The 27,780-nt window shown below is 51.7% G+C and overlaps 1 protein-coding gene across 2 annotated transcripts; it reads right to left on the reverse strand.

Moving 5' to 3' along the window:
* GBX1 (gastrulation brain homeobox 1) lies at positions 1-26,853 on the reverse strand. Of its 2 annotated transcripts, none has more exons than XM_043464151.1 (2): positions 20,153-20,825; positions 1-1,257 (listed from the first exon to the last, which is right to left on the reverse strand). In XM_043464151.1, the coding sequence occupies exons 1-2, from the start codon at positions 20,676-20,678 to the stop codon at positions 707-709; spliced, it is 1,077 nt and encodes a 358-aa protein (XP_043320086.1). In that variant the 5' UTR covers positions 20,679-20,825; the 3' UTR covers positions 1-706. The 2 variants fall into 2 exon arrangements, 1 of the variants encoding a protein (XP_043320086.1); XR_006268675.1 differs by lacking the exon at positions 20,153-20,825 and adding an exon at positions 26,830-26,853 and having other exon boundaries at positions 1,132-1,257.
* Between the last annotated feature and the right edge of the window lie 927 nt (positions 26,854-27,780).

Genomic DNA, 27,780 nt, shown 5'->3' on the forward strand with positions numbered 1-27,780 from the left:
AATTCAAAAGCGAGTGAGTCTTCTACCCTGAAGTCAGAAGCAGCAGCGGTGCCTGTTAGGATCGTGAGATCTGGAGGCGGGAACAGTGGGCAGTGAATGCAGCGGGAAAGGACAGAAGCAGAGGTAGGTTACGTGGGGGAGATGCTGAGTGCTGACGGGTACCTAAAGGGGCCAGTGAGAGTTCCAACTTTTGTTTCTTTGCACATCCTGCGCTGTAGACAGGCAAGGCGGTGCCCGCCCTGGGGCTGGGAGGTTAAACTGAGGCTGGAGGAGACACACGACCTTCCCAGTCCCTCTGGAAGACACAGACCGAGGCAGAGAGCTCCATATATACAAACTTTACACAAAATAAATAAGGAGCCGTGACCAGCTTGGCAGGTCTCACCCAGGCTTCCTCCCGCCCCTCAGAAGCGATTCTAGGGCATCAGTTGAGGGAAGGGGGACCCTGCAGGCCCGAGGAGCCCCCTTTTAGTCCTAGCAGCTCCTCAACAGCGAGAACCCCTGAAGTCCAGGCCTGGGGCCTCTGGTATGGCCCAGGACCCAGAAAGGGTCCACATCTCAGGTTGCCAGGAGGGCCCCCCAGAGCCGTGCCAATTGCCGACGGGAGCCCCATCCGCGGGCAGGACCGCGGCGGGGGCCTGTGGCCCCCAAAGCCCAGCCCAGTGTCTGCGCAGACCCGTGCCTCCCCAGGCCCCCCGGGGGCCCCTCAGGGCCGGGCCCCCTGCTCCATCTGTTGGTGCTGGCTCCTCACGGCAAACCTGTTGACGTGCACGGGGATGGGGACCACTATCTTGGGGTTTCTCACGGGCTCCCCAGAGCGGCTGCTCACGTTCCCAGCTTTGATGCGCTTCCACTTGGCCCGCCGGTTCTGAAACCATATCTTGACCTGCACCTCGCTGAGCTTGAGGGCGTGTGCGATCTGGGAGCGCTCGGTCAGCGAGAGGTACTTCTTGCAGTGGAATTCCTTCTCCAGCTCCAGGAGCTGCTCGCTGGTGAAGGCCGTGCGGCGCCTCCGGCTCTTGCCCCCGGGGGCCGGGACTCCCGTTGAGGGCGCCCCCTCCTCCGCTGCGGTCCCCAGGCCGCCCTTCAGCTTCGGTTTAGGTCCCAGGAGGGCCCCGGGGCCCCCGGCAGAACTGTCCAGGAAGCTGTCCTCCTCACTGTCCGCACCCGAGCCCTCTTCCTCCTGCTCGCTGCCTGCTGGGTCTCCTGCGGGTGCCTCCAGCTTTTCCTCATCGGAGCTGTACACCTTCCCCTCTGCTGCGGGGAGTGGGGGCCAACAGGGTGGGGTTGGGGTGGGATTGGGGAGGCGAGGAGAAGGCAGATGGGTTGGAGGCAGCACATGGAACCGGGGCCAGGCGTGGACAGTGTGCCGGCCGGAGGAGAGATAGACGTGGAGGGGATGAGACGGGAGGGGAGGGGACACAGGCAGGGCAGAGTGGGAAGAGGTTTGGGGAGACAGAGAGACAGGAAGAAAGGTATTAACCAGCACAGACTTCACTCGGGCAATGTGGGGGAGGCATCCATCAAGAGGGCCCCATTCCCAGGACCCGGACGCCTCAGCCCCTACCCCTCAACCTCGTTTTCCTACCTGCTACTTCCCCGGCTTTCTCGAGACCCCAGTGAAGGGCTCCCCACTCATGGACCGCCCCTCCAAGCCCAGAGCCTGCAGCTGCTCATCGTGATGAAACAGCTGGAGCCGGGCTCAGTATCCTTTCAGTCGCTACAGGCGGGAGTGAGAATGCAGGAGGATTCCCTTTTGCAGGACAGAGAGGAGGCCACCTGTGTTCTCCTCCCGGGACTGCTCACCAGGCCTCGTGGGAAGAGCCACGCGAGCCCCTCTAGCCTGTCCCCCTTCCTTCCCTCTTTCCTGGAGCTGGGAATCTTAACATCTCGTCTCCAGATGGAAACTTCGGGGTCATGTGACTCCCTCCTGCCCCAAACTGGGATCCAGGAAGTGTTACCCAAGGACCCAAGAGTCAGCAGGTGTCTGTACCCCCACCTCCCCAATTCTCCGTAACCAGACCACCCAGCCCCAACCGGGGAGCCCTCCCACTACACACACCACCTTCTCGAAGGCCAGGTTTTTCTTCCGATCACTCAGCTCCCCCAGGACCCTTTCCAGCCTCCATTTTTAAAAGATGCCATCTCAAAAAAAAAAAAAAATAAGGAAAAAAAAGATGCCATCTCTCTCCCACCTCCCCTCTTTCCCAGCTAAGCCGGTGAGAAGCACCAAAAGCTGCTTTCTGCCCAAGTTCAGAATCCTGGGGACCCTGAGCTCAGCGTGAGCTGAGAACCGGGGGCGACACAGGAGGCGGAGGAAGAAACAGAAGTGCAGCGGGGGAAATACAGAGAGAAAAATGGGAAAGAAGAGATTCTGACTCAGTAGGCTGCTGGTTAACTGTAACACAGGCATATAAACATTTTAACCCATACATAATTCTAAAGTTTAATTCCACCGTTGGTTGCATCATAGCGACTTTTTTGTCGGAACCGCAGATAAGGCATGACAAGTGTTTTTTAGTGCTTGAGTTTTACAAAACCCCTTGTTTTCTGCCCAAAGGACCAAGCAACAGGGGAACCACAAAAATTCAAAAAGAAAACCAACCGGTAGAAAGGAGAACGGGAAGAAGACAGATTAACCCGTCAACTGAACAGTCAGCCCCTCACCCGTGGAGCTCGCGGTGTACAGGCAGGGGCGCATGCGTGCACATCACCACGTGTGTCGCGCGCACATTCCGAGATCGAGAAGATGACCCAGCGAAATGCTTCCTAGACGGGGCCTTGTGCGCGCACGCGCATGCATGAGGCTGGAACATCTCCACGCTCCCTGCTCGGGGGCCGGCTCTCCTCTGACCCCTGCCATCCGCCTGCGCCCCAACACCAGCCCACTCACTTTCAGTTCCCTTCCCGTCCCCAGAGCTGTCCTGAACGGATGCCATCCGCACCTGTTCCTTTTGCTCAGGAACCGCTTTTACATTCTTCTTAGAGGCCACGATCCAGCCCCGCCCAGCTCACCACCCCCGAACCCCAGTCCGCATTTCCACCCCTCCTCGGGCGGTGCTTGCTGTCAGGCCCAGGCCCTGTCTCTTCCTGGAGGGCTTCCTGCTTCATCCGACCATCTCAAAGCCCACGTGGCACACCCCCTGACAGAGTCACCCAGGCCTCGCTGCTCCCCTCGAAGGTGGGCTTGGTTCTCTGACAGCCCACCCAACTTCATCCACCTTGCGCCCACCAGTGACCTGCCCCTTGGGGCTCACCTCCCAGCACCCCGGGCTTTCTCCCTGACCTCATCCCGATCCAAAATCGGTTTAATTTCTGCAAGATTCATATCCCTGGGTCCCCTTTTCATGTCATTAAGGGCCCTTCCCCAGGCCATCCCCACCTCCCCAGAACGCAAGTGTAACGTCCGGTGTCCCAAACTGTACTCCTGGACCTTCTCCCAAGTCAGCTCTTCCTGGTCTGAAACCCCCTCCCTTCCCATCTCAGGTAGTGCTAACTCCCACCCCCCACCCCTGGTATTCAGACCAGACCTTCCCTCCCGCCACCTTGCCCAGCCCGCCAGCAAATCTCAGTAGAGCCACTGCTCGACTGACCTCTCATCACCTCCTCTGGGTCCAACTGGCCCGAGTCACCCTCCTCTCTTGCTAGTTCATCAACGTTTTCTCCTGCTCTGCCCCTCCCATGCCGTCCCCTGCCCTTCCCCTGGGTTATTCTGTTTGGAATACTACATTCTTCACCTAGATTCAAAGTCCCTTCAGGTCTTTATCAATGAGACCTTACCTGATCTTCCTTTTTAAAATTAAAACTCCCTATGCTTCCCATCTCCCTTCTCTGCTTTACTTGTTGCTATGGTATACGTAACCAACTTTATTCATTTATTTTTACTGGCTGTCTCTTCCTACTAAAATATAAGTTCCATGAAGGTGGGCTTCCCCAGTAGCTCAGCTGGTAAAGAATCCACCTGAAATGCAGGACACCCGCAGGAGACCCAGGTTCGATTCCTGGGTCGGGAAGATCCCCTGGTGAACAGATAGGCTACCCACTCCAGAATTCTTGGGCTTCCCTGGTGGCTCAGCTGGGAACGAATCTGCCCGCAATGCAGGAGCCCTGGGTTCGATCCCTGGGTTGGGAAGATCCCCTGGAGAAGGGAAAGGCTACCCACTCCAGTATTCTGGCCTGGAAAATAGTCCATGGGGTTGCAAAGAGTCAGACACAACTAAGTGACTTCCACTTTCACTTTCCAGGAAGGTAGAGATTTATATATATATTATATATATATATTTCACTGCTATATTCTCAGCATCTAGAAAGTTACCTGCACAGAGTAGGCACTGAAAAAATACCTACTTTTTAAATTTATTTTTATTTGGCTGCACCAGGTCTTAGTTGTGACATGAGGGATCTAGTTCCTTGACCAGGGATCAAACCCAGGCCCTCTGCACTGGAAGCACGGAATCTTAACCACCGGCCCACCAGGGAAGTCCTGGATAAGTATTTGTTGACTGAAAGAAAGAAACTACTCCAGAGCACTTTTTGATTCTCCCTCTCTGTCCCTTCTTTCTCAAGCCTCTCCTAAAATACTCCCTACAACCCTGTTTCTCCAGCCCAGCTCTGGACATAAGACATCCTCTCCATAAATATCACTCTCCCCACTTTCCAGTGAAAGTGAAAAGTGAAAGTCGCTCAGTTGTGTCTGACTCTTTGCGACCCCATGGACTATACAGTTCATGGACTTCTCCAGGCCAGAATACTGGAGTGGGTAGCCTTTCCCTTCTCCAGGAGATCTTCCCAACTCAGGGATAAAACCCAGGTCTCCCACACTGCAGGCAGATTCTTTACCAGCTGAGTCATAAGGGAAGCCCTAGGCCCTCTGATCTTAGGGTCACTGGAGAGGAATCCATGTGCGGTGGGAACCGACAGGATCGTATGCTAAAGGAAATCACGGACAACCCCCAACATTGTTACTTAATCCTCTAACTTTTAATTTCTAATTTTTAAAACATGGTTTGCAGTAAACAATAACAGAAAGAAAAGCCTGTTAAAGCTTGTTAAAACCCAGCCCAGTATTACACTACTTTAACCAGCTGCTACAAAAAGGCAGAAACTAGGATTCAGGGCTTGAAGGATGAAATCATTTAGCACAGCTCCAAGCACCCAGGGGGTGTCCAATAAATCTAAATTGATGATGACTGAGATGAGGTTCCCAGGTTCCCGATCTGGCAGGGCCCTCCTGAGATCACATCATCCATCCCTCTGTCTTCACACAGATTCCATGAAAGCTGAGCCCGCACGAGCAGGCCACCCCCAGCGCTGCTTTTAAAGCCATATAGGAAGCACAGGTTCACAACCTCTCTTGGTTACTTGATCCCGGCGGGATTCTGCATGGTGGTGCGGTGCGGCGGTGGGGGGTGGGGGGGGTGGGGGTGAAGAGTTTCTCTCTGAGCCTTTATAATCGTGACATTGAGGGGTCTGATAAGCAGCTCTTGGAAGGAGATGGGGGCAGGGACATAGAAGAAAGCAACAGAGAAGGGAAAATACAGCTAGCTCTCAGAGGAGAGGGTCTGGGACAGGGAGTGAGGCTGGGGGAGGCGGGGCAGAAGAATCATGATCAGTCAGAGAAACTGAAAGGGCTGAAAAGTTTAGGGAGAAAATAGAAAGAAATCGGGAAGTTGCAGGGGGAGAGAGTAAAAAGCCTTCCAAAAAAAAAAAAACAACAACCCAACAGATGCTAGATTTCTCCACCCTAAACACTGATGGATTTGGAGCCTGGCCGTTTGTTTTTTGCTCCACCAGCACTTTAGAACTCTTAAGACCCGAAGTGACCGGAAACATATTCTGAAGGACTGGCTGAACAATAGAGCAGTCCTATCCTTTACAACATAGCAATCCTGAAACAGCCTTATTTTCTCATGAATTAGCTAAAAAATTAATGCAAACTCTTTTATCAAATTCATAACACATACTAAATAGTAAGCATATTCAAAACAAAAATTGCACATAGAAAAATGGTTTTGACTAAAACCTGACAGAAGCACATCTTGTTGATAAAATTTACAAATTTTGATTTAGAATAATTGAACCTGGTGGATAAAATGTCCATAAAAGTAAATTTCTTTTTTTTTTTTTTAAATGTCCATAAAAGTAAATTTCTAACTGCAGATGCTATATAGCTGGCTAATGTGAACAAAAAAATTTGATCAATAAAACATCGTTGAAAATCTTACATGGGAAATGATGATCTTGGTGAGAAAATTTTTGGCAGAAGGAAAAGTGTTTCATTGGGAACAATTTGGCTGTGCTAGGTAGGATGGCCAAACAGAGAGGGTCTGTCCTTTGTGATTAAAAGTGACATTCCTGGTTATATAGGAGAACATTGATCTATATGTAAAATAGATAATCAATAAAGACCTACTGCATAGCCAGGGAGCTTTACTCATACTCTAATTATCTATATGAGAAAAGAATCTTTAAAAGAATAGATTTATGTATGTGAAGTAAAGATAGCTCAGTCGTGTCCAACTCTGCAACCCCGTGGACTCAACAGTCCATGGAATTCTCTAAGCCAGAATACTGGAGTGGGTAGCACTTCTCCAGGGGATCTTCTGAACCCAGGGATCGAATCCAGGTCTCCCGCGTTGCAGGCAGATTTTTTACCAGCTAAGCCAGCAGAGAAGAAGATTTATGTATATGTATAACTAAATTTGGACATAGAACTGGACATGGAAAAACAGACTGGTTCCGAATCGGGAAAGGAGTACATCAAGGCTGTATACTGTCACCCTGCTTATTTAACTTATATGCACAGTACATCATGTCAAATGCCAGGCTGGATGAAGCACAAGCTGGAATCAAGATTGCTGGGAGAAATATCAATAACCTCAGGTATGCAGATGACACCACGCTTATGGCAGAAAGCAAAGAAGAACTAAAGAGCTTATTGATGAAAGTGAAAGAGGAGAGTGAAAAGTTGGCTAAAAACTCAACATTCAGAAAACTAAGATCACGGTATCTGGTCCCGTCACTTCATGGCAAATAGATGGGAAAACAATGGAAACAGTGAGAGACTTTACTTTCTTGGGCTCCAAAATCACTGCAGATGGTGATTGCAGCCATGAAATTAAAAGACGCTTCCTCCTTGGAAGAAAAGCTACCAACCTACACAGCATATTAAAAAGTAGAGACATTACTTTGCTGACAAATGTCCATCTAGTCAAAGCTGTGGTTTTTCCAGTAGTCACTTATGGATGTAAGAGTTGGACTATAAAGAAAGCTGAGTGCCGAAGAATTGATGCTTTTAAACTGTGGTGTTGGAGAAGACTCTTGAGAGTCCCTTGGACTGCTAGGAGATCAAACCAATCAATCCTAAAGGAAATCAGTCCTGAATATTCATTGGACAGACTGATGCTGAAGCTCCGATACTTTGGCCACCTGATGCGAAGAGCTGACTCCTTGGAAAAGACCCTGATGCTGGGAAAGATTGAAGGCAGGAGGAGAAGGGGACGACAGAGGATGAGATGGTTGGATAGCATCACTGACTCAATGGATATGAGTCTGAGCAAGCTCTGGGAGATAGCGAAAGACAGGGAAGCCTGGCGTGCTGCAGTCCATGGAGTCACAGAGTCTGACATGACGGAGCAACTGAACTGAACGGATAACTAAATCACTCTGCTGTTCACCTGAAGCTATCACAACATTGTAAACCAACTCTACCCAACAGAAAATAAAAAGTTTAAAAGAGTACACTGTTTTCAGCTTGTTCCCTATGGGCAGGTCTAGAGTCTGTGAAAAGCCTTTGTTTATCTATCCAGGGGAAATGGCAGTGGGGCAGCTTGTTATTAGGGAACATCAAGTCCTCCTGGTAGATGCTATTGTCCTGAAAAGCAGAAATCACAAGGTTTGAACCAAGATTACTTGTAGGGTCCACTCCAAGGGCATGGTCCCTCTGCAGAGAGCAGCGCTCAGGCTTCAGGGGCACCCTTGCAACGAGTCTTCCTTGGGAGAGGACGAGAAACCCTAACTTGGGGCCAGAGACTCCGTGGTAGGTGTTCTCCAGAAGGAAGAACAAACAGCACCAGGCTCATACCACCTAGAGAGGAGTCCACCGTGGCCAAGGTCAGCGAGGATGACAGGCCGATGTCATGGGGCAGAAGAGCCCCCAGGATGCAGAAGCACCTTAGACCCCCAGCCACGGGAACTCACAGAGCTTCTGCACTGTCCAGCCCTCACCCGGCCTGCTCTGGTACAGCTGACATACAACCAAGGCGTTATTTGCTGAGAAGCCTCTTGCCCACTACACTCGGTTCTGGCTTCTCTTCCCTCCATTTAAAGAACAACGACCTTCACAGGTGGGTCTTCCCTGGTGGCTTAGCGGTAAAGAATCTGCCTGCTAATCAGGAGATGCAGGTTTGATCCCTGACTCAGGAAGATCCCCTGGAGGAGGGCACAGCAATCCACTCCAGTATTCTTGCCTGGAGAATCCCATTGACAGAAGAGCCTGGCAGGCTACAGTCCCTGGAGTCACACAGAGTTGGACACGACTTATCGACTAAACAACCCTCACATGCCCCAAACCCCTCTCTGGACAACTACCCAGCTTCCTGAATACAGAAGGGTGGGGTCAAAAAGTGGGAAAAATCCATATCTCCCCAAAAGAGGCATGTGTGCACCACCTTCATTTTACCATCACACCCAGTTTGTAATTATTTCTCTTTTTGGAGACAGTACTTTCTCCCATCCTTCATGGCAACTGGCTTGCTTTCAATGTGTCCTTCATTCATCCTCGCTAATTTCATGCCCTGCTATGCTGCTACTCCTTGCCATACTTTTAGGTAAAATAAGAAATATTCACTTCCTCTCTCTCCACTCTCCCTGTGACTCTTCAGCATCCTTTACTCCAAATCCACATGAGAACTTCCTCCGTGTCACTGCGATCCAGAGCCCCTCCCACCTTCTTGACAAGGTCACAGAGACTTCCCCACCACCGCCCGTCCACCCCAAGCTTGGAGCTCCTTTCAGGGCATGCTAATGCCACTCATTGGAAAAGACCCTGATGCTGGGAAAGATTGAAGGCAAGAGGAGAAGGGGACGACAGAGGATGAGATGGTTGGATGGCATCACTGACCTGATGGACATGAGCTTGAGTAAGCTCCAGGAGTTGGTGATGGACAGGGAAGCCTGGCGTGCTGCAGTCCATGGGGTCACAAAGATTCGGACACGACTGAGCAACTGAACTGAACTGAATGTGGTCATTGCCAAGAGCACTCTTGCATGAATTTTAACCTTCCCAAGCAATTTCACATTTAGTACTGTCATCTTCAAGCAACTCACTGAAGTAGCACTGACCTAGTATGGCAGTAATGGGAGGTTAGGCACCTTATTTTCAGGTGGAAAAATAAAAAATGAATTTCAGAAAGATTAAATGATTTCCCAGTCACACCGCTAGGGACAGAGCTGGTCCAGAACCCTGCTCTCCTAAGTCTCCAATCAGCTCTTCCTACTCTTCCCAGTAAACTGTCTTCCTCCCTCCACTTGGAGCAGAAGTCCTCCCCAGATGCTTCATCAGATCCAGCTTTCCTATCAAAGCCAGTTTAGGTTTAGACCTGGTCCTTATCAGGACCACTTATCACCTCATCCTCAACATCTTCCCTTAGCATTCTCGGAGAAGATCCTTAAAATCGCCGCAGGAGAGGCCTCACTCCCCGAATCTCACCTTTGTCCTGTAACAGGCCATTTCCCCCTCATTCCCAAGACAAAATTCCCACCTGATCTTTCTCCTGTTTGCTTTTTCCATTATTACTGGTTTGTATGATACCACCTTACCAGTCACTGTTTCTTTTATTTATAAGTGTATTTTCTCACTTAAAGAACAATACTGCCCGCTGATGGAAACAGTTTTCTCTCCCCAAACATTGACGTATTCATTTGGTTTGCCTTGGGTCTCAGCTGTGGCACTCGCGACTTTCACTGTGGCTTTCCTCCCCGATACTGAAAGGGAGTTCAAGGAACATGCTTGCTTTCCTTCCTTTCCGCTTGCCCCTCCTGTTCACTCATGGCACCTCCTTCTTTGGCCGCTGTTCTCCGTCAACTGCCCAGGAGAGTGGGGATGTCAGTTACATTTCTCCATCTTCCCAATCACGAGGACAGTGACCTGGAGCTGGCCGACCCATACATTCCCATCTCCTGGGGACTTGACTCAAGCTAGTGAATTGGTCTTCTTAGGGCTTCACATGTGCTACGCTCCACTGGGGTCCCGGCCTGGGATTGTAAGAATTTAGGGCCGCTTACACTTGTGCCCTCCCTTCCCACTCATCAGGAGGAAAGGAGGCAAAGGCAGAGAGAGGAGCCAGACCGAGAGTAAGACAAAAAGACCCAACAACATGGCTTGCATTTTTGGATCCACGTGAATCAATAAATGTCCATTTTAGTTTAATTAGGGAAATGCCCTGAATATTCATTGGGAGGACTGATGCTGAAGCTGAAGTTTCAATACTTTTGTCACCTGATGAAAAGAGCTGACTCATTGGAAAAGACCCTGATGCTGAGAAAGATTGAGGGGAGGAGGAGAAGGGGGCTATGGAGGATGACATCATTGGATGGCATCACTGAGTTGATGGACATGAGTTTGAGCAAACTCTGGGAGACAGTGAAGGACAGGGAAGCCTGGCGTGCTGCAGTCCGTGGGATAGCAAAGAATTGGACGTAACTGAGCAACAGTTGTCACGAGCAACCCAAAGAGCTCTGACTATAGGCACCGCTGTAACTAAAAGTGACAGGAATCACATGACTCCAGGGAAAGGAAGCCCCCCGACTCACTCCCACACCTCTCCCATCCAAAATAATTTCCCCCAAAAGATACCCAGGTCATCCCTCAAATTACTCATAATAGTGACACCTAAAATTTCACAACTTTGAAAGTTATTTGGACTTTTAAAAACCCTCCTTAATCCATCCAGCATGAATTATTTTAATCCAATAGCTGTGCTCCTAACACTAAGCTGAGATCAGACATATGAGGGAACAGGGATTGTGATGAAGAAAAAAGTGTTTTGTTTATCTGTTTGCTGCTTTTGGTTTACGTTTGTTTTAACGGAGAGAAAGGAAGAACAGGCTCCCCGGGACACAGCAGAAAGGCTTTGGGCAGCCGTGTCCACAAAGTGTCTACACAGAGTTTCTCACCAACATGTAAGAAAGGAAAACTGAAAAGAGGGAGAAAGAGCCAAAGACAAAATCTGAAATCTACCTGTATTAGGTGCAGGCAGTGTTCTCTCCAGGCATGCCCCATATAAACTAAGTCCTCGGAATACAAGGCTATTTTACCATCACTCCGAGAAATATTTGTCCTTTTCAGTTCAGAGAGTGTCACCCATCATCGTTTCTAGTAAAGATGCCTTTCACAACTTAATCCCCAGGAAAGCTCCCCATCCATTTCTAGCATGTGGATAATACCGATAATTTCTTGCCCACCTATTACTTTAGGAGGCTCGACAAACTGCTTCTCACTTAATCTTCAAATCCATAAGGTAAGCATTGCTGCCCTTCATTTTACTGGTGAGACAATGGAGACTGCAGAGGTTAGTATTCTGCCGTAGGTCACAAAAGAGGTGGTGCTGAGATCGGTATCCACTTGACCCTAGCCAAAAGGCCGAGAAGCGATTGAGATCGGTATCCAAAACTTGTGTCTGTTCCTCCAGGCCACATGGTCTCTGTTGTCAATCAATGAAACAGAGACTGAAACCCACTGTCACCCTGCCATAAATCCTGCACCAGGGACATCCCCGATGGTCCAGCGGTTAAGAACCTGCCTGTCAGTGCAGCGGACACGGGTCCGATCGCTGGTCTGGGAACGAAGAATCCACATGCCACGGGGCACCTAAGCCCATGGGCCACAACTACTGAGCCTGTGCCCCAGAGCCCCAGAGTCACAACTACTGAAACTCGAGCACTCTAGAGCCCACATGCCCCAACGAGGGAGGTCACCGTGGTGAGAAGCCCGTGCACTGCAACCAGAGGAAGCCAGGGCGCGGCAACAAGGACCCAGCGCAGCCCAAAAACAAATAAACAGAAATTATCTTTTAAGAATCCTGATGGGGAAATAGTACAGGGGACCAGAGACTGAGCGCACAGTGCAGCTTTCTGTTTCCCACTCACCGGGGGCACTTTTTCCTTCCTCACGACATCCGGTAGGTCACAACTGATCTCTGATGTTTCTGGTCCAGATAAGATCTACCCCACCTTTTATCAAGGGTTCTCTCATCCCGTACGACGGCTGTCCGTGGCCACCACTCAGCCAACACACCCCTGGTCACAGATGATGGAGCCTTTTCCATCCTAGAGCCCAGCCCTGATTCCATCCTGAGATGTGGGTATCTGGGCGCTGCCTCCTTGACAGTGACCACGACAACTCAGAACTGAGAAATAGAATCTGTCGCCCCCCACTGACCCCTTGCATTTTTTTTGTGGTGGCTTTTTTTTTTCTTTTTTAAAGGGAATAATTCACTAATAAAAGTATCCTTATAGATAACAGAACTGTCAAGCTGGAGTGACCTTAGAGGTCACCTAATTCAAACCTCTAACTTTACTGATGGGGAAGCTGGGACACACAGAGGCATGGTTTGGCCAAGACCACTCTGTTACACACTCCCAGGACCTGTGCAAAATTTATAGGATAGTTGTCATCCATTCCAGCACAACCCAGGGCTTTCCAGGTGGCTCAGTGGTGAAGAGTCCACCTGCCAGTGCCGGGGCAGAGGGAGAAGCAGGTTCCATCCCTGGGTCGGGAAGATCCCCTGGGGGAGGGCAGGGCAACCCACTCTAGTATTCTGGCCTGGGAAATCCCCTGGACAGGGGAACCTGGTGGGCTACAGTCCACGGGGTCACAAAGCGTTGGGCATGACTTACTGACTGAGCATGCACGCATGCCAACACAAACTGCTTCTCACCTCCAGTCTCGGGGTAATTTCATCTCCCTCCCTCCTGGAACACCTGCATCGCTTCTCTTCCCATTGCTCTCAGTACAGAGTTCCAGCTTATCCAAGACTTCTACTTTAATACCTGAAGCTCCAACACTTTGGCCACCTGATGCAAAAAGCTGACTCATTGGAAAAGACCCTGATGCGGGGAAAAGATTGAAGACAAGAGGAGAAGGGGACGACAGAGGATGAGATGGTTGAATGGCATCACCAACTCGATGGACAGGAGATTGGGAAAACTCCGGGAGACAGTGAAGGACAGGGAGGCCTGGCGTGCTGCAGCCCATGGGGTTGCAAAGAGTCAGACACAACTGAGTGACTGAACAAAAACTATCATAACTCTCAGTCAAGGAATCCATCTCCCACTGATCCCCGCTCAGAAGGAGTTTCCAGATTCCACCCCCCCTCATTTTCACGAAGTGCTTTCTCCGCACAACCCTGGTCTCTGTTAGTCTTGGCACCACCCTGCCTTTGCTTCTAATAAGACACCTCCTCTCATCTCTGGAAGAGTGTTCCCTTCCCTTCCGTGATGGGAAGGGAGGGAAGCCACTGCCTCCTGACGACCTGCCTTGCTGTGCTTTCTCTTCCGACCTCAACTGAATTCACCTGTGAGGGTCACTCTTCTGTCACACCAATTCAAGCTTCTCTTTTCCCTCTCACTCTCCCAATTAGCGCTTCAAAACTTCTTCCACGTGACCCTAAGCTGTAACTCCAAGAATGATTCTTATGGCCAGTGAAAAACCCCACCCTCTCCTCTCCCGCTCCTAACCCAGACCTCCTGTATCACCGCTGCTGCAGTGGGCACCACCACCTGAAGAGGACGCTCTCCACTGTTCCTTGGTTCGGAGGCAGGGTTACACACCGCCCCCCCTTTCCCTCCGGGGAAAACTTCTCTCCCAGGGAGTTCTTTTCTTCTCACTGTTCCTCTTTAAGCGCCTCTCTTTTTTGTACATCTACCCCACTACTTGTATCATTGCTGCTTCCTAACTTTCAATCCGTTTCACCGCAAAGATCCTTCTTTCTCTGTTATTTCCAAGGCAAAAATCTTTGCCTGTAGCTTCTCACTCAAATACTACCCATAATGCAAATACTTTGCTCAGAGTATTATGTTCCTTCCTCCTCCTTTCCAGTTAAAACATTTGCCCCGCCTCATCCCAATTATTGCCTCTCCCCTACTAGTCCTAGTATAGACTATTCAAGCCCATGGTGCTGAGTATAAGAATTATGCCCCAACCTTCTAGAATCTAGGCTTCCCTGATAGCTCAGCTGGTAAAGAATCTGCCTACATTATGGGAGACCCCAGTTCGATTCCTAGGACGGGAAAATCCCCTGAAGAAGGGGTCGGCTACCCACTCCAGTCTTCTTGGGCTTCCCTTGTGGCTCAGCTGGTAAAGAATCTGCCTGCAATGAGGGAGACCTGGGTTCTATCCCTGGGTCGGGAAGACCCCCTGGAGAAGGGAAAGGAGACCCCTCCAGTATACTGGCCTGGAGAATTCCGCAAAGATTCGGACACGACTGAGCGACTTTCACTTTTAGAATCTCCAGTTCCCTAGATAACAGCAGAGACCCCTCTGTCTTCCAACCCTCCCACATGCTGCCTTCACTGAGGCATGAGGTATCTCAACATCCATTCCAATCCTCCCAGTAACATTCTCTCTCTCACCCAGGGTCAACCAAAGGTGGCAGCCTGAAACAGCCTGTGAGCCCCTTCTCAGAACAGCACTGTTAGGTGCATAACATAAAACACATAGGATTACATTAGGGAACAATTATATAAAATACAGTTATCAAATATTTAAAATGCATCTGAGATATAATCATTTACATTTCTTCATCAGTTCATTAAACAACAAGATATCTCCCAAAATTGTTAATTTGTATGCAAATGTCTGTGATCTCTATTGGCGACAGAAATCTCAGGTACTGTGAACCCTGCGATAGTTTCTGGCCTACCTTCATAATCACAGAAAGTGCCAAATTTTAGTGAGAAGTTGGTAGAAATGTAGACATAAAAATTGTTTTCCACATCCATAATTAACAGATTTCCTCACAAGGGGTCCATAGAGTACATGTTAACAGTCTGGCTTTAAGTTTTGGGGCTAGAAAACCAAGCTTTTAGTTCTATAAAGCTGAAAGGAATGTTAAAAATCATCTGAACTAAAACTTTCACATCACAGGTGAGGAAACTGAAGCCTAGAGAAGTGATAAGATTTTGAATCTCCTATAGGGTCTTCAGTGGCTTCCCTGGTGGCTCAGAGGGTAAAGCATCTTCCTGCAATGCAGGAGACCCGGGTTCCATCCCTGGGTTGGGAAGATCCCCTGGAGGAGGAAATAGCAACTCACTCCGGTATTTTTGCCTGGAAAATTCCATGGACAGAGGAGCCTGGGGGCTAAACCCATGGGGTCGCAGAGTCCAACATGACTGAGCGATAAACATAGCGTCTTAAGGGCTTCCTTCCCTGGTGGCTCAGCAATAAAGAATCCGCCAGCATGCAGGAGCCACAGGAGACCTGGGTTCAATCCCTGGGTCGGGAAGCTCGACTGGAGAAGGAAGTGGCAGCCCACTCCAGTATTCTTGCCTGGAGAATCCCATGGATGGAGAAGCCTGGCAGGCTACAGCCCATGGGGTCGCAAAGAGTCAGACACGACTGAAGAGACTTAGTATGCATACATGCAGAGTGTCTTAAATCTAAGGCCACAATAGTCACACAACAAATGTTTCCTGAATTGAACTCAGCGGCTTGCTGAAGCTGCAGAGCTAATGACTGACAGAGTTGAGACCTGAACCCCTGTGTCACTCCTAAATAAATGTCCATTGTCACTCACGTGAAGTTAATGCAACACGTGCCTTTCTGTAGACGTCAATGGAGCGGTCCCTTTCTCTGTACACTCTTTCTCAAAATTTCTAGGAAAACATGCTCTCCATCACTCCCAAGAAAAATCTCCCTCCTGTTTCTAACAGAAGTCTCTGATCCCATGTCACATCATTCTTCCCCGTTTTTTTCTCTCATGAGTAAATATATTCCGACAGTCATAATGGATACCTGTTCAGAAATTAACTGATGGGTCGTCTTCAGCGCTCCCTGGCTACGGCCAGGTGCTTGGCTGACCTCAGTCAGCACTCAGATATCACGCTAGACTCCTTGCACGGTTTCCAATTATTATTGCCAGTCTCTATTCAGAAATTAGCAAATCTTTTTTCTGTTTAGTTTTAGAAGAGAATGCTGGCCACCCTGCCATCTCCCTCCCAGGTTAGCCCCACCGCACTTTCTTTTCCATACCTTCTCATCTGCAAGTGTTCTTTTCCTCTCGACGCTCAGCAGTGGCATTATCTTTCATAACAATCTCTCACTCTATTTGCATCGTCGACCCAACAGTCACATACAGAGTATCCACCATCCCTTAACTATTTGCTTTCAGGCAATTCAGCCCTTTTCCCCTGAATGAATCACTGCTCTGAAACACCTCCAAATCAAAGTTTTCTCCTGATTTTTCCCAAACGGACAGCTCTTTTCATCATTCCTTAGCACGCAGCATCCGCTTCCCCCATCCTCTCTGTGACGTGTGTGAGCTCCACATTCTCAAGTCACCTTCGATAACTCGGTCAGAGCTCACACACCTTCACACGCAAGATCATCTCTGCCTGCCCCACTCAAGGCAGAACTCTCTCTCTTCATGTCTTTTGGGGCCAACTGCTCTCTTACCTCCGTATTCCTAACACATCAACAACTTCACTACACACCTGGTTCAAAGCTCCTTTCCCCTCATCCCTTTCCAGGACCGTTCTTACAATTCTCCAGATTTGATATGTCAGCTATGGTCCACATGAGGCTACAGACCATGTGAAACGTGGCTAGTTTGAACTTGAGGTGTCCTGAATGTGTGAAACACACACTGGATTTCAGAGACAGCGTGAAAAGAGGATATCAAACATCTCATTAAATTTTTTTATATTGAATAATGCTGAAATAATATTTTGGACATGCTGGGTTAAATAAATTATAAAAATTAATTTCGCCTGTTTCATTTTACTATTTGAATGTGGCTAAGAAAATTATTTTAATTACATAAATGACTTGCTAGATGGCACTGCTCTGGGTGCTTCTGTTGATTCATACTTTTAAATCTTCCCTGCTAGTTCAAAATTCTATCACTCCTATTAAGACATCTCTCCCATTATTCACACCGACTGCTCCCATGCTCCAAACTTAGACTTACTTTCAGGGTACCATTTTCAAATCTTTTCTACCCCCATTATTTCTGTACACGGAATTTCTCTTTGCCTGCTAATATAGCTTCTACCCTGCCATCATATCATAATAAGGTTCTGCTTTATTCCTCATCAATTCTAGTAGGGCGCTGTCTCAACTCTCAGCAAAATTTTTAGAAATAGTCCTTCTAATTCCCAACAAAAAGAACTTCACTCATCATCCTCCAAATTGGCCTATCTTCACTGTAATTTCATTAAAATGGATAGTAATTGTAAGACACTAGACAAATGTAAATTAATAACTTCAGACCCACGTTACCCATTCACAGTAGAATAGCGATTCTTCCTCCGTCATTTTAAAGATGCCATCCCTTCTCCAAAATCTTCTGTAATGAGGTTCCAACTCCATTATTCACTCTAAGAACTCTTTTACTTCGTACTAAATACTCTAATACAATTTGCCAAGTGGAGTGTTCGTTTTCCCACCACTTTCAGCATGGGCCATGTGTCATCACTCCTCAAACTGATTTTACGTCTAATATTTCTGGAATTGCTTTTTTCTTTTCTCAACTCTGTTGGGGGAAAAAAAATCAAGACTGGGAAGGTGGACGTGAGTGGCGTGAGTAGCAAGGTGAAGACGAGTCTGGAGAATTTGCACCAAGAGGGAGAAGCAGCCCTCCCACTCATTAACTGTGAACGTTCCATCCGAATCTCGTCTTCCTGCTCAGCCCCAGAAGCTCCACTGAGAACCCTTTCTGAGCCTCTCTTCCTAATGGGGGGATGACCTTCGCTCCAGCACCTCTCAGAATCCTTCCTCTGGGAGGTCTTCTTCCCATCCTTCTTAGCAAAGAAATTCCTTGTCTCTTCAAGTGATGAAGCTCTTTTCTTCCTCGTTCTGTATACAAATTCATGTCTTAAAACTCTCAATACTGACAAACCTTTAAAAAAAAATTACTCCTAGAGTTGAAACGTTCCCCTCTTTCTTACTAGTATATTTATTTAGCTCCTTTCCAGTCCTCTCAGGACAGAACTCTTGCACATACACACATGCTTCTGGTCCAGAAATGCTGCTCCCCCTTTTCACGGAGCCAGCACTAGAATCCTCTTGCACGTGTCTCCTCCAATAGACAGCTCTCTCTTTGCTCATGGTCCCTTTGGATAATCTGGGTATACAGTCCATTTGTGAGTCCTCTATTCTACTCCTGTGTTTCTCTTCTGTTCTTTCCTTCTGCTTTTCCCCACCTCCATGCCTGGTGTTACTGCCAGTATTCTACCTGCTTCAGAAAAGAGGCCCCACTACACAGATGGGTCAAAACAAGAAGTGGGGGGAACCTGAAGAGCAGGACGAGTTGTTTGTTCTCCCATGCTCTGGGGATATTCCACCCCCCTGCTCTCCTCCACTGGGATGTCTTCCTCTCCCCTTCCCCTCTGCTCATCTGTTCCTCAGGTGTCTGCTTCTCCTACTGCCTCCAAACGGCTTCACCCCTGCCCCAATGCCCCCCTGGCTCTCCTTTCTGTCTCAGGACTCCCCTATCCAACACCCCACTGATCCTTTCCTCCTCCTGTCCTCCTGTGGCTCCTCCCCACCCCCACCTCCTTATCTTGTGGACATCTCCTCCCACATTCCAGCTGCTCCTCTATCCTTTCCTCTGGATCCTTCCCAGGAGATGCTGCCTAGATTTCAGTCACTGGTTCCTCCTGGTCCAACCAGGTACAAAGAACCAGCGGCTGAGGACCCCAGAGCCAGAACACACCCAGGGCTAAAGGGGGAAAGAAGAGGAAGACAGACTCTAGAGCAGCCCTTGGGGTCTGGAAGAAGTACTGGCCCTTTGGACAACTCCGAAAAAGGACCCAGGAACCTGTCCCCAGGAACAGCTCTCTCCTGGTGAAGGACAAAGGGGCTCCTGGCTTTCCTTGTCTCCACTAGAGTCCTCCCCCAGGCTTCCTGGGTCCCTTCCACCTGCTAAAGTGGATGTGATGAATGGTTAAGCAGAGGCAGGTTCATCCTGATGTTAAAGAACTTGAAGCTTCAGGAACACCACACTTGCAAGCAGTCCCTGTTTTCCTTATATAGGGCCCACCCACCAAACTGCATAAGCTGTGGGTCTCAGCACACCTGAATCTGCCTCTGGAGAGTGAAAGCGTTTCCAGCTTCTAGGGGTTAAAGGTCAACAGGGAAGCCTGTTTGGACTGATTCGAAACAGGGTTGTTTGAATACACCTCGCCTGTCCAGAGAGGTGATTCTCCTGTGGAGGTCGGAGATCCCTGAACGATCTCTTAGCTGAATCTCACTGGTTCCAGGATCTTAGCTGGATTCTGGACTCCCAGGCCTTGGGGCCACACCCCACTCAGCCCTGCCTTCAGCAAGTCTCTCGGCCTCCCAGACCACCTCAGTCCGCAGTGCTAGGCCCTCGCTTGATTCTCCAAGGATTGGCTGTAAATCCGCCAGTTAAGAAGCGACCCCCACACCCAAGAGACACACAGGTTCCCCCCACCATCAGCACCACTTTAAGACGCTCCCTTCGCCCCTGTTCCCAGGGCCCGCTGGAGGTCAATACCACCGTCTCCGCAGAAACCCTTACTGAACTGACACCTGCCCACTGCCCCCTCACCCGGGGGTCTGGCTGGTGTCCCCAGGAATCCCACACTTGCAGCTTCTCTATTTCCAGCAGAGGAGCAAGAGGTTCTGCAAGCAGCCGCGGGAGCCGGGCCGGAGGACTAGACCGCCGGGAGGCAAGCCTCTAGTCTGGCGGGGAGCACCGGCGAGTCTCGGGCCGAGGCTGCAGGCTCTCTGGAGGCAGAGTGGGCGGCGGATCTGGGACCTGGAGATGGCTCCGCACAACGGCGGCGCATCTGGGGCTCTGGGACTCCGGGGGCTCCGAGCAGGTGCCCGCGCTCCGAGAACAGGCTGCCGCCTCGGACTTCAGGGGGACCAGCCTCCCGCCCGGCGCCCCTGTCGGCCCCGGGCACTTACCCGGCAGACTTGGGAAAGTCTCGGAGAAGTGCGCAGGCGGGGGCGCTGGGGGTTCTGCCACTTTCTCCCGGGCGGGCAGCGGCTCTTCAGCGTCCAGCCCGCCCTCCGGGCGTCGGCCGCCCGGCTCGGGGTGGTTTCGGGCAGCAGTGGCGGCGGCGGCGGCGAGCTCCGGGGGCCCGTAGAAGGCGTCGGGCGGCTCCGCGAAGCTGGGCAGCGCGGTGGTCAGCGCCACCATCGAGGGCACGGCCTGGCCCAGCCCCGCGCAGAAGGTGTTGGTCAGGCGGCCGGCGAAGGAGGCAAGAGGGGCGAGAGGCGGGAGGCCGGCGGGCAGCGGCGCGGGGGCCAGCGCCTGCGGCAGCACGAGCGGCCGGTAGGGCACGAACATGGGGTAGCCCGTGTACAGCAAGTGGCCGGAGCGCGGAGGCGGCGGCCCGATCAGGGAGTCGATGGAGAAGGCGGTGCCCGGGCCGCCGCCGCCGCCCCCGCCGCTGCCCCCAGGGGCGCCCCCGCCGCCGGCTCGCTGCATGGTGCCCGGAGCCGCGGCCGCCCCGGGGCGCTCCCCTCCCAGCGCCGCCGTGCGCCCCCGCGGCTCGGGCGCCCCGCGCGGGCACGCCGGGCTGGCTGCCTGGCTCCCCGGCCGAGGTGGCGGCGGGGCGCGGGCTCGGCGCAGTGTGGCTCCGGCGCCGCGCTCCTCTCCCTCATAAGGAGGGAGGGGGCGGGCAGGCGGGCGGGCTGGGGGTGTCGCCCTCCGGACTCATCCATCTTCCTCAAATTACGCTTCACTTCCTCCCTCCGCCCGCAGCCGCCGCGCCCGGGCTCCCGCTCCCTCCGCAGAGCCCGTTCCCAGCGGCCCGGCCGGCCGGCCGGCCCGGGACCCCCGCCCGCCCCCCGCAGCCCAACCAACTATTATTAATGGAGATTGATGAGGCCGGACATGCCGCTTTGTGAAAGTTTGCGGCCGCCGAGGAGGCAGCGGCAGCGGCGGGACCGGTGCCTCCCTCCGGCCCGCCCCCCACCCACCCCGGCTCTGCCCACTTGGCTCCCGGCACGGACCGGGAGGAGGGCCCCCGCGCGGACCCAGCCCTGGGCGGCGGGTGCGGCGAGGGCGTGGGGGCGGGCGCGCGATCGGAGAGTCCCCCGCCCCTGCCCCGGTCCGGGCCGCCACCCTCCTTCGGACTCAGGGCCAGTCCCCCAGCCTGGCCTGCCACCCGCCCCCGGACGCCCCCTCCCGAGTCCCCGGGGGCGGACCACGCGGTGGGAGCCCCCTCGGGCGGCGAGGCGCGGACGGTAGGGGGCGCGCTCCTCCGCGGTCCCGCGGCTCTGGACCGCTCATCTCGGTGGGGGGTGGGGGGGGCGGTCCTTTTCGTCCTCGGGAGACCCGGTTCACCCTCGCCCCCGGCGGTCCGCCTCGTCACTGGCTCCTCCTCACTCCCCCTCCGTCGCGGACTCCCCGGGTCACTCACCCTGGCCTCCGTGGGCGAATTCCTCCAGGGCCCACACTGTGCCAAGTACTCACCGTTCCTCTCGCCCTGCTCCCTCCATCTTTCCCATCCTTTTCGTCCTTTCCCTCCCTCCCGCTGTCTCCTTTCCCGCCCTCCTTTCTATCCCAATTCCTATTTGATGGCTCCTGTTTCTCACTCCCTATCCCATCCGCCTTATTCTATTTGCCCCCTCATTTCTCGCCTACATCGGTCTCTCTTGTCTGTCTGTCTGTCCGTCCGTCCGGGTTTCCCTCGCTTGCTCGCTCTCCCTCCTTCCGCTATTAATTTTCCTGATTGGCTCCCCGACTCCCGCGCCGCTGATGAGCCCTATTCATTCCTGGGCCTGACACTCTCGACCTGCCCTGGCTGATTGCTGGGGGCTGGCCCCGGGAGCGCTGATGAGCCCCAAGGGTCAGCGGCGCTAATTATCCGCTAATTGCAGATGACTCTGCTCACCTCCCCCCTTCTCAGACACGGGAATGGCGCGCCTTTTACCCTCCCCCGCTTCATCCAGATTTCCAGAAGTAGAGTCGTCAGTCTAGAGGCAAAAGTCACCGGGCTCTGCTGCTGGATAGCAGCCTCAGGTCAGTGGGCAAGAAAGACTTAAGTCAGGAAAGTCACCAGAAGAAAAGTGACCCGAGAAGAGCAAGCCTGGCTAACTAAATGAAGGTCATCTGCTCACTGTTATTCAGGTGGGGCCAGGGAGAGCCAAGCAAGCTGAAATTCACAGTAGCAGAAGCAAGCCAGTTCAGGAAGATGCAGTCTAAATAAAGTTATCTGGTTCCGGTGAGGAGGAAAACGCACACCGGAGTCACAGCCTTCGGAGAGAAGGCAAGGCAGGTGGGAACTCCGGATCTCAGGAAACTTTATTCACATTGGGAGTGTTGTGTTGGCTCAAGTCAGGCTGATGTATTCAAGTCCCTACCCTCAAAGGCACGCTCACCAAAGAGGGACAGAAGAGGGTGGGACTTTCTTTTGTTATGCTTGACTGGCAGTGCAACAGAGAGGTGGAGGGAGAAGGGTGTGGTTTCCACACAGTCCTGATCTGTCTCGGGCTCTGTCTTGAAACTTCTCAAAGATGAAGTCTGGAGGGACAATGTCGCCATGGAGAAAGAAGAGGTGCCTTAGCTTAAGTCTGCAAACACCAATCACTACTAAAGTACAACGATAATCCTTTCCCATCCTCCTAAAAGTATTCAGAACCCTTTGTAAAATTAACCGAGTACTGCATGGTACCCATGTGGAAGACCAGACTTCAAAAGTGTATTAAAAAGTGAGAGGTCAGTACTTGGGGTGATGACTTTACAGTGTTGGGTAGATAATAGAGGCTTATTGACTTGAAAAATTACTACAGCAACTTTTGGGCTACAATCATTGAAATTGAAGCTGTATGAGCGTTAATACCACCAAACAAGTAGAGCATGAAGGAAGAGCCTTTTTTTTTTTTTAAGTAACTACATTTACCTTTTGTATACGTAAGAAAACCACCAAACACAAAATTCCTAAAGTTCAAAAATATATATATTGAAATCTCCTCCCTGACTAGCCACCCCCCCTCTAGTCCTCCCAGTAAAGGGCCACTTTAATAAGTCTGTCACTTTTTGATGGGATGAAATGGATCATGTGTTGTCAAGGATTCAAGGTTAAAGACCCTCTGATCTTGAAGAGGTGGGTCATCTAGTTCAAGCCAAGAATGCACTGCCCAGAACTGCACTCTGTAAAGTGGAATTCTCTGCTCAAGCTGTCACAGGCTTGAAGCTTGTTGCCAACAAGTCCCAGTGGGCCACCAACTCTGCAAGAAGGCATGTGAGACCTCTGGGGCTTTGTGTGGCTCTGCTGTGGTGTGTGTTTGTGAGATACTATATTTGGTAATCCATTTTTGTCCTCAATCTGTTCCCTTGCCATGCTGGGGTCATGGAGTGTGACTTCTGCACAGTCCTTGACATTCAGTAGCTGAATTAGAATAAAACCCTCACATACATAGTGGCAACTGAAGCAGCCCATTTCCTTTCCCTGCCCTTTCATGGACCGTGGAAGTGAGGCTGCATGGTAAATGGAAAAGAGCACTGGCTGGATAAAAAAAAAAAAAAAAAGAAAGAAAGAAAAAACCTGAAGTTAAGTTTCTGTTCTGACTCCTCTCTGGGCCATGTGATCGTGGCCCCCTTTTGACTTAACTTCTCCATCCATGAGCGAGAGCAATTAATATCTACTCTGAGCTTCCCAGGTGGCACAGTGGTAAAGAACCAGCCTGCAATGCAGGAGAGGCATGTTCGATCCCTGGGTGGGGAAGATCCCCTAGAGGCGGAAATGGCAACCCACCCCAGCATTCTTGCCAGGAGAATCCCATGGACAGAGGAGCCTGGTGAGCTGCAGTCCAAAGGGTCGACAAGAGTCAGACACAACTGAGCGACTGAGCATGCACCCTGTCTAGTCAGAAAGCTCCTGCAACAATCACGTGAATATAGGGAAATACCCTTCAAAATGAATTCTTCCTCCACTAAGTGGACAAAAGCAGATTGATAGATTATGAGCGTTCTCCCTATCAGTGGCTCTCCAAACACAGCTTCTAACTCTCCCATCAGTACCAAGGACAGAACCTGTCACTCTCAAATCTGAAGGGAGCCGCCTCCTTTTTCACTGAGAAGAAAACTCTCTGGTTCTCCTACTGAATCCCTGGACAGGCCCGTATAGGTAAGCACCTCCCCTCGGCATCTAAAATGGAATGCTAAAAGTGCTTCTTTGGCTGCCCACGTGCTGACTTGTCCTAACTACTCACCAATTGGGGAAATTCTCTACGGAAGAATTTTACTTTGAATCTACCCTCTCTGCGTGTGCCTGTGTCGACCTCCTCATCTGGCCACCCGTTCACGGACTGGAAACCAGCACCCGAAAAAAAAAAAAAAAAAACCGAAGTACTCTTTAAAGTCAAATCCAAATACACCTTCGCCTCCCTCATTGGCGGGCGAGTGTCCACTGACGGTGGGGAGCTTCGGGCTCTGTCCGCGGGTACCCTCTGGTGGCAGCAGCGCGCAACTGCGTCACCGTGAAAGAGGCGCGGAGTCCTGCAGCGCCCCCTGGCGTTAGTCCGGGAGACGCGCGGAGGGCAAGGGAACAGTACCAGGTGAGCCGTCCAGGGGCCAGCGCGCTGGGCGCTGCAGGGGCCTTCACGGTGAGTGCACTGGTTGGGGCGGGAGGGGTGGGGGACGGTTGTAGACGAGGGTCTTAAAGCCTAGCATACACACGTGTAGTTTCATGTATGTTGGCTGTATCCAGGTACTTGAACTCTGCATATCGTTGGGTTAAATGTGTGCCGATTGTGTGCCGCGCACGTGATACACGCGGGTAGGTTGGTGGTGGGGAGGTCCGCGCTCCAGTGCAGGGCGGAGTCCTCACGGAGGCGTGAAATTGGTTTGGAGCAAACACATTACGGAAAGCAATTACCGGGGAGAGGTTCTGGGCCCGCGGGACCCGCAGCCAGGAGGCTGAGGAGGAAGCTCCCTGGCTTGCAAGAAGTGTCTGGATGTCTAACCCCAGAAAGGATCTTCCTAACACTGCCCTGCTAAGGAGAGAACGCGTGAAGCTGGCCAGCAGCCTCTCGTATTGACCACTCCACATCGCCTTTCTTCCCTTATGCCCTACATTCTTAAGAGGCCTCCTGCATGAACCAGTGCTCTCCAGATATGGCCAGAAATCCTCCCGCCTTCTTACCACTTTTGGGGAGGCACTCCCATTTCTGCAAAGTCTTCCCAGAACCCCCTGCCACTCCTGCTCTCCTTCCTCCTCAGGCCCTCAAATCCTGCTCCCACAAGTCTTCTGCATTCATTACATTGCCCCTTGTATCTGAACTCAGTATTCACACACTTGTTTCTCAGACTAGATGGAAATTCTCAGACTAGGGTGGGAGCAGGTCTCATTCACAGCCCTGTATCTAGTGCCTAAAACCTGGGACTCAGGAAGCACTAAATGAATGATGTGGATGCAAATGAACTAGAATTTCCATCAAAATGCATAAACAGGACTTTCTCAGAAAAGTCCCTTGAGAGTCAAGATTCTCTTGGGACAGAGCTTTAAATATTTTTTCACATGCAAACACATGCATTCCCCCCTATTTATATCCCTAGGCCTGTCCTCATCCTTGGATTCCAAATTCATAGATTTAAATCACCATGTCACACAGCTTCTTTGATATGTCTAATAGGCAGCTCAAACTTAACATCTCCCAGTTAGACCTTCTGACTTCCCCACCGTCTACCTCTTTCTTATCTTCCCCACCTTAGCAAATCAGTCTCACCATCCATCCAGTTTTGCTCTGCCAAAAAAAGGACGACGGAGTCATCCTGGACTATGCTTTCCTTCAGCCTTCCATGTCTACTCCATCAACAAGTTCCATGGAGTCTCCAGAAAGGGTTCCAAGTCTCACCTACTGCTTTTCCATCTCTGCCAGGACTCCGGAAATAGCCTCTGAACTGGTCTCTCACCTTTCCTCCCCACCTCTCCCCTCGCCCAAGCCATTCAGCAGCCAGAGCCATCTTTCAAAATACACATCAGTTCATGTCACTTCCCTCTCCCCCTGACTCCACTCACGTGGCTGGCTCCTCCTTGCCACTCAGGCCTCAGGTTAAATGTCACCTACTCAAAGAGGAAGTGTCCATGTCACCTGTGCTCAGCAGCTGATCACTCTTGGACAATCACCAGTGAATCCCTCTGCGGAGGTTTCATCGCTCTGAAACTTTCCCGTCTGTTTGCTCAGTGTCTCTGTCACCATTGGAGCGAACTTTCTAGTGGGGACGGGAGAGCCAGGCCTTTGTGTGACTGGTGACCTGCCCTCGGGAGGCCCTCAAACCCCTGCTGAACCAATGAATGGAATAGGGGGCATTCTGTCCAGGTCCCGGCGCGGGGACAGGGGGAGGCCCCAAGCCGTGAGTGGAACCCGAGCCTGCCCCAAACCGCTTCCTGACCTGTTTCTTCGCCTGTGCCCACTTCCCCTGGGAGGGTGCCCTGCGGGGTCTGGCCAGGTCTGGACCGTGTACAGCCGAGGGGCCAGGCCTCAGTCAGTCCCCGCCCCGACCGCTTGTGGGCCTGGGCCCCAGTCGCGGCCCCTCCCGTCCGGCTGTGTCCGCACCCTACAGCTGGAAGCCCACGCGGGCCGGTCAGCCCAAGGTCCGTGAGGCCGGGTGGGAATCAGGGCCCGCTCACCTCCGCGATCTCCAGGTCGCCTTCACGCCGTCTGTCCCCCTCAGGCCACGCCCCTCAGGCCACGCCCCTCTGCCTCGCAACCTCTTGGCCCCTCCCCTTGCAGCTTCGCTTCCAGCGACTGGTGGGAAAAGTTGCGAACTCCGGCGCGTGCGCACTCCGGGCCGCTAGGAAATCTGTCCGGCGACCCTTGACGTCACGGGTCACCGTGCACTGGATTGGCTGCCCGTGGCTCCGAGCAACGCCACCTCCCTCCTGTGGTCGCAGACGGGCTCCTGGCTGTTGGGGCTGCCTGTAGGTTCTTTAAATCCCGGGATTGCAAAGACCCTCAGGGACCCTCTCCTTCTCTTTTGTTTGACAGATGCAGAAGCTTGTGTCCAGAGCAGAGAAGAGACGTCTGTTCCTTAAGTTAATGGCAAAGCTGGGACTAGAACCCAGGGGTGTTACGTCTCAGCTCAGCTCCTGATTGAAGGAGCATTTATAAGAGAGGCCGGACCCAGGTGTACATCCGACCTACGGGACAGGCAGCCAGCAGAGTTGTTTTGGCTTTTCTAAACCTGAGTCTTTCACTCTCACCTGGTCCAGGGTTACACCACGCTGGCTGCCCTGTGCACCCACCTCCATTGTCTTCCTGCCCTCACTTCGCTGCCCAAGCCTGGGGCTGCCTGTACCGCCCTGCCCCACTGTCTGCCCGGCCTTATTCCACAGCCTCATCCTCCTTACCCAAGCCTCGTTGCTCCCCCGTCCTACTGCTGGCTCTCTTTCAGGCCTGTTCTGACATTATCTCACCTGATAGCTATTCCCCCACGTCGTGGCCAGAGAGGCAAGTCTGCCTGGGATCCCTCAGTAGCTGGTGGAGGCCAAAGGAGGCAGGTGATACAGCAGGCACCATGGGGCAGATCCAGGGGGACCCCATAAATCTGCCCTTCTCGAGTCCCCGTGAGCCAACCAGCT

This window comes from Cervus canadensis, chromosome 3, assembly GCF_019320065.1.
Source record: "Cervus canadensis isolate Bull #8, Minnesota chromosome 3, ASM1932006v1, whole genome shotgun sequence".
Lineage (NCBI taxonomy): Eukaryota > Metazoa > Chordata > Mammalia > Artiodactyla > Cervidae > Cervus > Cervus canadensis.

Coding starts and splice junctions, on each gene's coding strand:
- GBX1 (XM_043464151.1), bottom strand. CDS start 20,678: ATGCAGCGAGCCGGCGGCGGGGGCGCCCCTGGGGGCAGCGGCGGGGGC. Junction 1,258..20,152: donor GACTTTCCCAAGTCTGCCGG/GTAAGTGCCCGG, acceptor CACTCCCCGCAG/CAGAGGGGAAGGTGTACAGC.